At 39.7% G+C, this 13349-nt stretch overlaps 1 protein-coding gene across 2 annotated transcripts in view; it reads right to left on the minus strand.

Moving 5' to 3' along the window:
• Positions 1-13349, minus strand: part of abr (ABR activator of RhoGEF and GTPase) — a 193110-nt gene that overhangs the window by 157406 nt on the left and 22355 nt on the right. Inside the window, exon 1 of one of the 2 annotated variants that reach the window (XM_017699053.2) lies at positions 1988-2348. The exons of the other annotated variant lie outside the window; for it this stretch is intronic. Coding sequence (XP_017554542.1) covers positions 1988-2048 — 61 coding nt within the window. The 5' untranslated portion in view covers positions 2049-2348. Of the gene's footprint in view, positions 1-1987; positions 2349-13349 lie in introns of those variants that run through there. 2 annotated transcript variants of the gene reach the window in all.

The following is a 13349-nucleotide window of genomic DNA, read 5'->3' on the forward strand; positions in this document are numbered from 1 at the left end:
TTCAGTATTTAATGCATTCACTATTTTATCTTTATTCTCCACACTTATCTTAATCACAGCTGCCACTATTTTCAGGAAACTTGCTATCAGTTTCTCAAAGAACTCTGCAGGGATATTTTCCACATCTCTAACGTTCAGTCTTAGAAGTTGGTTGCATTTTATGCTTCTCACAATCCAATTAACCCTAAACACATTCAGTGATGTTGAGATCTGGACTGAGTCCACTGTTCTGTGACCACCAGCAGCTTCTCTGTTTGATCTCCAGCTTTTCTGTTCGCAGTAACAGCTTCCTGACAGCTGCACATCAGTTCAGACTCAGTGTTGAATGCTCAGAAACACCTGTGGATTTTTTCAAATCTGAAACAACAGACGAGCTTGATTTTCTCTCTCTCTCTCTCTAAGACGAAAACTTTAAGAATTATTTATCTGATGGGGACAGTTTTGGTCATCAAAAAAAAATTGTTTTTCCTTTTATTTTCCATTTGATTTCCTTTTTCCATATACAAGTGGATACTGTTCCCACCATAGATGCACAAGCGCAGATCCATTCATAATGATTAAATCACATGGGAGTTTATGAGGGGGTTCAAATTTGAGGGTGAAAAATGAGGGAGCAGGGGGAGGAAGTTTAATAACGTGCTGGGACGACTCCCTTTTTTCTCCTAATTCCCCAATCATATGCAGTAATCCACCCTGAGCGCACACACAGATCTCATCTAGAATTGAGTGTGAAATTGGGTAGAGGGAGGGGTGTTTATAAAGGATTAGCTTTAGCTTGTCCCTGGTTAACTGCTGAATGGTTGTGGTCCATTCTGCTTTTCAATCTCTTCCTCCCTCTCCCACACTTTCTCCCTTTCCTCCATGCCTAGTTACTCCCTCCATCCTCTCCGGAACACTCTGTACATTTCCTTGCCTCTTCCCTTTCTCTCTCTGAATCAGCTGCCTTCCAAAAGCTCTTTATGTAACTCAGCCTTACAGCAACAGCACAAGCAGCCAAAGCAAACCAACATTTTAATCCAAACACAGGTCTCTTTCCACAGCAAAGCGCCAAGCTGGATGTAAACAAGCTCATCTGATCAACAGCAGGAGGAAACAGATCACTGATTATTGATGTACTGTAATACAGTTCGGAGTACCACAGAAGCGCTTAGTGAAACACTATGAATGTTTCTTGCTTCTAGAGCCAGAGGATGAGCGAATGAGGAAGATTATCCAGGCTTCATCACTAGCTAGTGATTAGCACTGGACTGGCCATTAATAAGAGCTGAGATTAATGAGATTGAGGATATACAAGTAGATCCTGATATTATATCCACACAAACACACACACACACGTTTGTTTTTATATCTTGTGAGACTGTTGGTCATACATGCCTGATGTTATACATGGAGTTAGATCAGGTCCTTGCATGCGCTATATAGAAACTATAGATGTATCTATGTAGTTACATGCATAAGCATCCAATCATGTATTTTATGGGTGACTCCTGATGTCTTTATAGCTGAATTAGATGACTTTTACTAGCCCTTTTTTCTTTTCTTTTTTTTTACTTTTTTTATTTATACCCAAGGTTCACACTCTGCGGTCTAAGTAAGCACATAGTAAACAAAAAAAACTTGAACTTATAAATATATATACCATTATCTGCTCTATAACACGTCATTTTAAATTCTTAACTAAATCTTAAATTGAAATGTTAAGTTCCACCCAGTCAGGTCATATTTTGTACAGAAAATGTATGAAAACACTCACACTCACTCACACTCACTCACACTCACTCACACTCACTCACACTCACTCACACTCACTCACACTCACTCACACTCACTCACACTCACTCACACTCACTCAGTGAGTCCACTGTTCTGATTAATGCACCCAAGAGGTCTCTGAGTCGGTAAAGTGAGGCAGCAAAAGAGCAGAGAAAATAGCAAGCTACAGAGAGACAGATATGAAAAGAGGCAAAGGAGGAGTGTGTGTACATACTGCTGTAGAGAGTGTCAATCCAGGAGAGCCTGGGCAGCCCGCGAGAGCTCAGGCGCTCCATTCCTCCACCCGCCGAATCCTCCAGGGCTGCGTCTCCCTCCCTCCCTCTCCTCTGTTCCGGTACCCTTACTCCTCTTTTTGTGGCTCTCCTCAGCTTTGGTGCACTTTCACAGATGGAGGGAGGCGGTCATGTCCAGGCAGAGAAGGAGAAAGTGGAAGGATGTGGGAGAAAGAGAAAGATCCGAGTGCATGTAGGCAGTGCTCCGATCTCTCTGCTGTGTATATACACGCCCTCACACACTGGAGCAAAAGACAGCAGGCAGGAGCCACGAGCTGCCAACGGTTGCTAAGGGAAAGAAAGCACTCCCTCCTCCCCTCCGTCTCTCGCTCTCTCTCACTCTCTCTCTCTCTCTCTTTCGTTCTCACATGCTTCAGCCTCTCTCTCTCTCTCTCTCTCTCTCTCTCGTTGTCCTTTTATTTGCCTTTTTACTGCTATAAAAATATACACCTCTTACAAGTCGCTATAAAAATCTACCACTCTGACAAGCTGTTCTGTCTCATTTTCATCTGAAGCAGATGACTGAGCTCTAAAAGGCAGCATAAAAGAAAAAAGAGGCTGTCCTAGCAACTGAAGTTCCCCTCTTCTCCTCTAATATGTAAGCAGCGTGCTAAGACCTCCTCCCCCATCTAATTTTCTCCCTCTCTTTCTTTCATTCGCACTCAAACACACTATTTTAATGTGTCTTGGTAGCTGGACTGTAGAGAGTATGTGGTTTAACATGTGGAGTGAGTCAGAAAAAAAGAGCACAAGCAAATATACACATAAGGCTGGATGATAATTTGCATTTTCATTGTTATTATGATACATGTTTCTGCAATAAAAGCATCTTTAGAGGCTGAGATGACAGAACTGACCCAATAACCTCACACACAGTGTTAAACTGATGTAATTACATGAGAACGCAGCCCAACAAGTGCTTCCCTGAGCTTGACTTGAATCACATTGAGAACAAGTGACTTAACCATTTAGCTAAACAGACAATTACAAAACACAAACCTACACAGCTCAAAAACTACCCTGTCCCAAACTACTAGACTGTAATGATATGTATAAAAATATTAATAAAAAACACATGATGTTAATTCTTAACCCATAAGCTGTGTTAAATGTGTGAAGCAGTAGTGGCCACAGTAACAATAAACAAGCATCACTATAATGAGCTTTTTATGGAATTAAATGTTTGTTTGTGTTTTTAAGGTCCATACAGAAAAAAACTAATATTTATTTTGTTTCTAAAGCCTTTACAGAAAAACCTGTTTGGGGAATGATGAGTGTTGCCAACAACCCTAACAAAAGTGACTGCTTTTATAACTGGGACATATTTTTGCTACTTTCATTTCTGTTATTACACACACACACAAAAAAAATCTGAATCTGTACTTGCTGCTTACCCATACAGACACACCAATTTAACCATAATTTAATACTTCTTATTTTATCATCACCATATCCTGCAGCCCAAACGCATATAAACTTCAGTACAGAGGAATGGAATCAGATTAGCTCTGACCAACTCTGATGGAAGGAAACCATTTGAAGAAGAGCGCTGTGCCTTCTAACATCTGTCCCATCGATCTGAGGTCGCGACCGGACACTTTGCTGGAAAGACAGAACTGATTTGGGATGGAAAGCTGCTGTTTTGCCATAGTGGAAAAGAGATACATAAGCTATTTAGTATTCTGTTTTGTTTTAAATATAAAAGAAGAGAAGAAGTGAGAAGATGAAGGGAACAGAAGAGCTAAAGTGGAAGACTGAGAGAAAAGCGGCAGCGGGTAATGATGGAAAACATGAAAGACACTGGAGAGACGTCATACAAAGGAGGAGGGGAGGGGGGAGTGGGAGAGAGTATGGATGGAGTGTACTGCATTGAGGGCAGAGGGGTTCTCTCTCTCTCTCTCTCTCTCTCTCTCTCTCTCTCTCTCTCTCTCTCTCTCTCTCTCTCTCTCTCTCTCTCTCTCTCGTTCCCTTGGCAACCAGCCTTGCGTTCCTTACTGACCCTCTAGCAATTGGGGGGGGAAGAGAATGAATGGAACTGAATGTGTGAACGAGAGCTGCTGCTCCAGAATGAGTTCCCTCTAGTCTTCTGTGTCTCGCTGCATGCAGGAATAAAGCATCTAAAGAATAAATGGCAGCTCCCTTTGGGGAACACAGACATGCGACCTTTCTCTATTCAGACATAAGAGTGCATAGCTGAGAAAGAGAGAGAGAGAGAGAGATTTGAAAAGAAGCAAAAAAAAAAAAAAAGAAAAAGAGTTATTAAATATTAAAAATGTAAACATGCATATGGATGTCAGTAAGGATTAGTCCAATATTATAAACACATACATACACACACACACACACACACACACACACACACACACACACACACACACACACATCTGCATTTATGTATATGGCAGATGCTCTTATCCAGAAGACATGCAAATGTTAGGAGTTTTGGCCAAGGAGAAGGATGATTTTCTGAAGCGGAGAAACAAATCCCAGCTTGCTATGTGGAGGGCAGCAGTATTACCCACTACACTACACTACACTACACTACACTACACTACACCACACCATTTGTGGAAAATACTGTGCTTCAAATCAAGATTATTTTCTATAAATTATGCCCTGTTTTATTTCATCAATAAGACCTGAATTTCCAATTATTTTGGCTTAAGTCTTAAAGAATAAACATAGCATGCCTGACCAGCAGTTCTGTCGTTATGTACTCAGCACAGGGATGTTTCATTTCCCTTGATTGACCTCATCAACAGGCCATTCACAAGCTCCATGTTATTACTTTAAACTACCCCTACTTAACACTACATTGTTAATAATACAAGCTGTAGTTAAAATTGCACTTGTTTGTATGTGATTGAGAGAGAGCAAGACAGCGAGAGCGAGACAGCGAAAAATATTCATGCAACATGCCTCAGGCAACAAGGAACCCCCTGAACAGTCAGCCCCCTCCCCTCCAACATGCCCCACAAAAAAAAAAAAAAAAAAAAAAAATCCACACCACCCCCTCCCACACACACCACACACACACACACACACACACACACACACACACACACACACATGGGATGCAGGCAGTGATAAGCCAGGCTGAACAACTTCAATTAGGACACAAAAGCACTGGGAGGATTCCCCTCCAGCTTTGTGTGAGCAAAGACTGTTTACTCTACACATACACATAGTCAAACGGTCAAACATACACATTCACCAGGGGTCATCACTGCAGAGACAGTTCATATTAGCCCCTCAGGATGTTCAATTAAAACAAGTATTTATGGGGGGGGGGGGGCTTCCTACAGTGTAAGTGACAAATCATTACAAGAAGGCAGAAAATATGGGTCAAATATACACACACCTCCACAAAAGCAGAGAGAGAGAAAGAGAGAAAGAAAGAAAGAGAGAAAGAAAGAACGAAAGAAAGAAAGAACGAAAGAAAGAGAGAAAGAAAGAACGAAAGAAAGAAAGAACGAAAGAAAGAAAGAAAGAAAGAAAGAAAGAAAGAAAGAAAGAAAGAAAGAAAGAAAGAAAGAAAGAAAGAAATAAAGAGAAAGAGAGAGAAAGAGAGAGAGAGAGAGAAATTAAACTGATTTCCTAATAGCTGTTTTTTCTTTTCAAATTCTATAAGCCAATACAAATTAAACATCTTACCATTAAATCTTTAAAATCCCAGGCTTATTACATAGGAAGACTTATTATTCAGTAACTACAGGTCGCAACTTTAATGCAAATTAGCTGAGCTATTCTTAGGTTATACAAGTATGTAATAAAAACTACCAATAAAAGCCATTTAAGGGGTTAAAGCACCTTGAATTGAATTGAACTGCATTTAAGAGAGCGAGAGCAAGAGCGCGAGCAAGAGAGCGCGAGCGAGAGAGCAAGAGAGAGAGAGAGAGGGCGCAACAGACAGACAGACAGACAGACAGACATAGTTACTGAGAGTGTGTCAGAGTGGAAAAAATAGAGAGAGAGTGACACAGAGAATGAGAGAGAGAGAAACAGAGAGAGACAAAGAACTACACATCTGCGCAAGCACTCATCACCTCAGGAATAAGTGGCAGTTCATCAAATATGAATCTGGTAAAACACATGAGTGTGTGAGTGAGGGGTTGGGGGGTCCTTTGTCTTTGGATCGCGGCCAGGACAGTGACAGAAACAACACTGTGCCAACTTAAAGGGAGAGACTAGAATGAATCTCAAATGCACACATGCGTGCACACACACACACATACACACATACACACACACACACACACACACACACACAGGTCAGATGCACTTAATGTTAAAAGGAAGTGTCAGATTTGGGATATAAAGGCTAAGGGCCTCACAATAATGATGCAGAACAGTCCTCAAATATCTAGCACACTCATACTACACAAAAAAAAAAAAAAAAAACACATTCACCCAGAACAACACAGTCACTTACAAACATATGTCCTCAATTTTACTAAACAGACAAATGTCAGTTAAAAGATAAATAATAAAAGAATTCAAATCACAAGAATACTGGAAACATAGCAGTATCAGCAATGTCTTATCAGTAAATAGGTATCAGCATTGGAAATACATGTACATTATACACACACACACACACACACACACACACACACACACACACGTGTGTTGAACAATTTACATCAGAATGTGTCATGAACTACATATTCAAAAATGATATAGGTTAAACAAAAATGCTATTGTAAAAACAAACATGTCTTTATGCTCAAACTATTTTACTGTTCCGTTTTTCTTTGATTGATTGATTAATTCACACACACACAAACAAATTCAGCCTCACCAAACAAAGAAAACAGAGCATATACATGCACACATCGCCATATGCATATCCTATGCTTGTCATCCTCCTGTTGCTTCAGAGAGCAGGGAGCATGAAAAATTGATGCATGTTCATGCAGAGCTGTAAAAAGGCCATTAGCAGGCTCTGTGGCAAGCTTGCAGACAGCTGTCATTAACATGGAGAAGCTCTGGAGCTCAAGGGTTCACCTCTACTCTGAACTAACGCAGACAAAGGCTCCTCACCATGCTGAAAATAAGGCAAGGAGATCTGACTTTCAGACATGTCCTGTGTAGTCCTGTGTAGTCCTGTGTAGTCCTGTGGGGGGTGGGGGCAGTGTGTACTGTGTGTTATAGAGTACACGTGTGTATTGTCATTATTTCATATCCTGCTTGAAGCTCACAGTAGAGACCCAAATAAATTCCAAAAACTAGACACATGAACAAAACCAGACAAGATCACATTTGATAAGTATTGTTCATTGAGATATATCAGTGGCCAATATATTAACCACCAACAAATGAGAGAATTTAAAATTATAGCTCTAGTGTTGGAATTATAACTGATAAATGATAATCTGCCCTTCTAACAATAGCAGCATACATAAACACTCTCTTACTGCTACAGCAATAAGAGTTCTCTGGCAAGACTCTTAAGGCCTTTACACACCGAGCACAATTTAATCATGCAAAGTACCCGCAAGACAAATTTATTCAAGCATGTGCACAACAGACAATATTCTGGACACCAAATGTGATTTTTCATATGGCAAAAAAAAGCATCATTATTGTAGTAGCCCAATTTTTGCAAACTTTTTGAACTCTCTGACCAATCACAGTCATCTCCGCTGTTGTCATTACAATACCCAAGATGACAGAGCAGCTGTGTTCCAGCAAATCGAACTTTTTCACAAATGCTAAAGGGATCAGAATCTCCAAAAGCAGCTCAAATGGGGCTTAAATTGGGCTACAAACAGCCAAGTAATAGCCTATGTGCAAGCATTCAACTTTGTAGCTTCTGAATGAAGCGATGAAGCTCTTCACACTACTTTCACTTTTTCCAATGGGACAGTAGCCCAATATCACAGTTCACTCGTTCTGTAAGGAGCAAAGGAACACTTATTTGCATCTGAGGACTTTCGGCCCATTTGTTTTGTACTTCGTCTTGTGCAGTGCTGCATCTCCAAAAGTAGTCCAAACTGAGTTACGGAAATAGAAACAATAAGTAAAAGAGTTTGTAAAATTTGAGAGACATTCTGCTCGTCTTTTGTCATGCCACTAACAATTTGGCCGAAGAAAAAAAAAATAAATAAATTATTGCTTCCAATATGCATAGTTTTGATGTGAAAAAAAGGTCCAGATATTTCACATTTTCATTTTTTTTGCATCATGCTTGGTGAGTAATGGCCTTTAAATGCTACATCCATCCGCCTTTGTAAGTCACTCTGGGTAACAATATCTGTGAAATACATAAAATATTTATAAGGACTGTCATGAATGTCTGATTTAGCTGGCTGTGTAAAATTATTAAATGACTCATCTACACAGTTTTAACTGTTCTTACGTTCACTGGACTTGGGTTTAAAAGGGAGAAAAGAAAAAAAAACACTACGTGCTAATTATTAGTTATCGGCTCAGAAATTCCACATCAGCGCATTTTAACATAACACTGATCAGAAGACAAAATGGTAGGACCCAAATTAAGCAATTTATTTTGATCACAAGATAAGCATGAAAGTCAGACAGAGGAAGTTCACCTCATTTGACCAACCATGGGGAACAGAAGGATGGATCACTTTACCCGAGAGAGAGAGAGACTCTGTGAAATGCCATTTGGTCTCCTGCCAGCAGGCTACAACCAAAACAACCACTTACTGTTTCTCCTTCATCTCATCCCTTTTTCTCTCCCTCTCTCCCTTTCTCTCAAGCAGCACTTGGCGCTTATATTAGACTCAGGGTCCATGATTGAACTGATTCACGCAAAGGACTCTTCACCAGCCTTCGCACTTGTCAACCTGTCAATCATCCAGTTCCTGGCAAAATAAAAATGGATTTCAGCAGGAAATAGCCAAAACACTCAAAGCAGGAGGACAAATCCGGCAGGTTTTTAATCCAAAAACAAATCTTTGTACACCTTTTGGTGTATCAGACTGGATGTTTCAAATCCCAAATGCGTAATTCATGGTTTAAATCCTGTTGTCTAATATCTAGAATGACTGCTAAGCCCATGTCCCCAGGTGGGTTTAGGGCATTCAGTACAAAATCAAAAACCCATCACTTTCCCAGTTATCTCCAGAGCAAACATAAGCCTTTACAAAAGGCATGCCAGGGGAATCCCCCATTCCCCCACTCCCGCTCCCCTCCACATGGACTTTCTCTCTCTGTAAACACTAGAACAAAGCAGGAAGCAGTAGGACAGTAATACAAACTGTATGGATGGTTTGGCAGCACAGAGAGCTTGGAAGCACTTAATCTTCACTACTGTTTAAAGTATTGTCAGAACACTGCCTAAACACTCACACACACACTCCTACATAATTAAACCAAAGGCATGTGCTTTGGCACACACAGGGGGCTCTGATGGGGGTGACCTGTGTCTGTGTGCACGTGTGTGTGTGTAATTAGCAGTCTCGCTGAATAGCCAATCACAAAGCTGTACCACACGCCGCTCAATTCTGCCCGGAGACCCCCATTTCTCCCCCACCCTGACTCCCCTGGCCTACATCAGTCTGTCTCTCCTATCTGTCTCTCTCCCTTCAGGCTGTGAAAAAGAGGGGGAGGAAAAGAGGAATGGAGACTGCCTCATCTGCTTGGTGCTCATTCATCTCTCTCAAGCACTGCAAATATGAGTATGAGGACATTTTGGTATCAATGACATTTGCATGCCATTTCCAAGGAATTTGGTCCAAAAGATATTTCTTGTTTTTTTTTTATAGAAACTAACAAAAAATACTGGGTTGACATTTTACTGAACATTCAACAAAAACAAGCAATGAAACCTAAAATAGTAGCCAAGTTATTCTAGTCAATTACAGCAACCTTAACTGATCAAAATCAAAAGTTGGAAAAAGTGCTAAATAAAAACAACATGTCATTACACCAGCCACGGTGGGGAACTTTTATTTTGAACCTTAACTTTCTTGATGACAATTAACAATGTCCTGTAAACACACAACATTAAATACTCCAGGCAAACAAAAACTCATTTGTGTATTTAAGCATTCAAAATGCAAATGTGAGATAAAACTAAGTATGCAGTATATTATTTAATTTTATTCAATTACTCAAATTATTCTCTACACACCCCCTCCCTGATCCAACCCCACACACACATGCTGTGCTTTGTGTCTGAGTGGCAATGCCTCTTTTCCAGCCTCTACTGCATGCCCTCTGCTCCCCCTCAGCCCCCTCACCACCAAATCTTATCCATGGGCATCTGGGTGAAGGGGGCTGGGTGGTCTGAGCATGCCTGGGGGACTAAAATGGCCAGCTATACAGCAACACTAAACACAGAGTAACAGAGTAACCATCTTAATACTGAGCTGATAGACTCCTGCTTTAATTCAGCACAGGCTAAAGCTTTCATCAGAACAGTAAGTACTAATCCTAGTATGTGTCTTGGGGCAGTTTTATGATGCTGTGGTGCTTTACTGTTTACATATTGCAGCCTACCAGACGGACAATTAAAAGAGAGAGACATAGGAAGGTGGTGGCTGGAATATGAATCCACATCACTCCCCTGCAACAATATACTTTATCCAAGCATATTGATATTGAGCTTTCTAAACGCAAAAATATATACATGTTATAAGCTAGACATGGATTGAGAGCAAAACAGAGAGGCACCAAGAGAAAAACAGTCTGGAAGCTAAACAGGGGGCAGACAGCAGCACATTAATTAAAACTGACAGTCCAAGTCCTCATTTGGCACCCATGGTGCTTACACATGATCATCACAATCATCATAACAATAGTCATCATTTCAGCCATTATACGTGAAACTAATACGCAAGAACCCACAGAAATTGTCTACGTTACTCTCTGACTCATTCAAGATCGTAATACCATCCAATATAACATAGGCAGAAAAACAGGAAAAAAGTAAAAATGCATCGGTCTTTAAATTCATTTGACAAAAAGGAGGCTAAAAATGAGCAAGACAGACCTAATTTTAACACTATACTTGGCTATTAATGCAGAATAATGCAGGATAAGCGAGTTAGACTGGGGTATGAATATTTTACCCACATTTTTCAAATACAGCATCACCTAGCTCGAGCATAACTATTCTCTTTCAGGATTCTCCCCGCTTTTTCATTCCCTCTGTCCTTTTTGTGTCTTCATGACATCTTATCTTCCTCTTTTTGAATTGATCATGGCATATCTCCTCGCTTTGACACCCTTCCAATTAACCCTCTTCCCCTCTCAATTTCTCCATCCCTCCTTCTATCACACTCTGTTCATCATCCCATACCACATCTGTTTGCTGTAATAGAGACAGAAATGAACAAAACCACTCACAGTTCACGAAATGAACAACCGTCAGTGGGCCAGTTGTCAAATTTCAAAACGGCTTCCATATCAATTCTCTGCAATAATATATTTTATCCAGCCATACCGACATCAAGCTTTACGAATGCACAAATATACACGTGAATAGCTGTAATGTTTTCATAATAGCCTGAATTTAAAGACTGTCACAATAGTGATGCTGATTTTAAGGAGTTAAATATTTCAATAACCAATACCACTAGGCTGAGTTCCTCAGCATTTTTGTGGTTTATGCCGAATATTTTGGATTTTTGGATGTTTTGCTTTATAAACACAATAATGCTAATGGTTAGGTTTAAATGTTTTTTGCAAGGTGTTATTTTAATCATGACCGTTCATGTTTACTACTTGTACTGCTATAAGCTAAGATTGGCTAATATGACAATATATCTTATGACAAATTTACAAACAAAATTATATTTTCTAATTTGTACTGCCTCCACACACCTCGTCTCTTCTCCAGGCTTTTTATTGTATTGTTCTGTTTTAAAACACTAGGTTATGAAAACATACAAATACATACTTTGTAGCTGGTAAAAACCTATTTAAGGTACATAACTGGACCTTAAAGCTACTGTTGTCTAACAGTGTATGTGAAATACTGAATAAAAAGTATGCAGCACTACTGGTCATTGTTTCCTTGTTCCAGCTGATCAGATGTCTGAAAAGATAAATATAGTGACATATATCATATATACTTATATTCTTGTCATCTCGCCCACGTCTACTACAAAGGTGATCAGCTGGAGACTGGAAATGACAGAAAAGAGCTTTTTCTGATGAGGAAATATTAGAAATGTAAAGAATTATCAGAGCGTTATTGGTGTGATTTTCACGGACACTGATAAAAATATGGAATCTCAACACATTACCAGCCAACTGATACATTGGTCTGGCTCTTATATATACTTATTGACAACAAAGCACAACAACCAGATTTTATCAAATCTACGGATGGCTGGTGGATTTTCTATGCTGAGAGTGAGATTGGTTTCTGACTGAGTCTCATATCAGTTGGTCCAGTTCATGAACAATGAAAACTTTCACCTTGCAGGGTTTGTGTGTGTGCACATACAAGTAGGCAAGATAGCATGTGTACATGAACATGCACACATGCTTAGTACCAAAGGAAACCACTTTGATCTATTCAGGACACACCAGAACACCCATAAAGCACATGACAATCGCCCAAGCTGTGGGTTAGAAGGTTGAGTACTTCCTACTGTGTACATGTGCAAACACACATACACACTCACACACACTAACCTAACACTTGTCGTGGTCCCAATCTGTCTCAACATTTATTGATTCATTTAGTGTTTTTTTAGCATTTGTTTTTAAGCACTTATTGCTTTGATGTTTCATGCCTCACACTTATTGGCATCTGTGTCATTAACACACACACACACACACACACACAGGACCTTAATAGAGGCTATGCATGACCTATAAAATAGTCAAATTAATGTCTTTAGGGTGTTACAGACTAATTTGAACTGGTTTTAATATCCTTGCTGGTTTTACATATCCTAAAGGCATTCAGTCACTCTCAACATGTCTTAAACCAAGAGTCCCAATGAATTCCAATTCTAAGCAGATAAAACCCAAAACCTGTCTGTTTCAGTAACCACCTAAAAACTAGTAAAATCTGTAAACTACAGTTGCAAAATATCAACAAAGTATATCATACAATCATTTCATATTGTAAAAGAAATCCACACCCTGTGATTATTTTATTACTGACACAAACAACTACAAACTAAACCTTAAACTTCTTTATAAACATTCTACCTCCCTAAATTGTAGATTATCTTGGTCTTCCCTGTCCATTGACAAAATCGGCTGCTGAATAGCCTGTTTACTGGTTATGCACTGATCCAATATTGTGGATGGGTACTGGCACCAGTGCTGACTTATTCAATGGATATTGATCAGATGTGAATGATTTACAATATC

Source organism: Pygocentrus nattereri, chromosome 23 (assembly GCF_015220715.1).
Source record: "Pygocentrus nattereri isolate fPygNat1 chromosome 23, fPygNat1.pri, whole genome shotgun sequence".
NCBI lineage: Eukaryota > Metazoa > Chordata > Actinopteri > Characiformes > Serrasalmidae > Pygocentrus > Pygocentrus nattereri.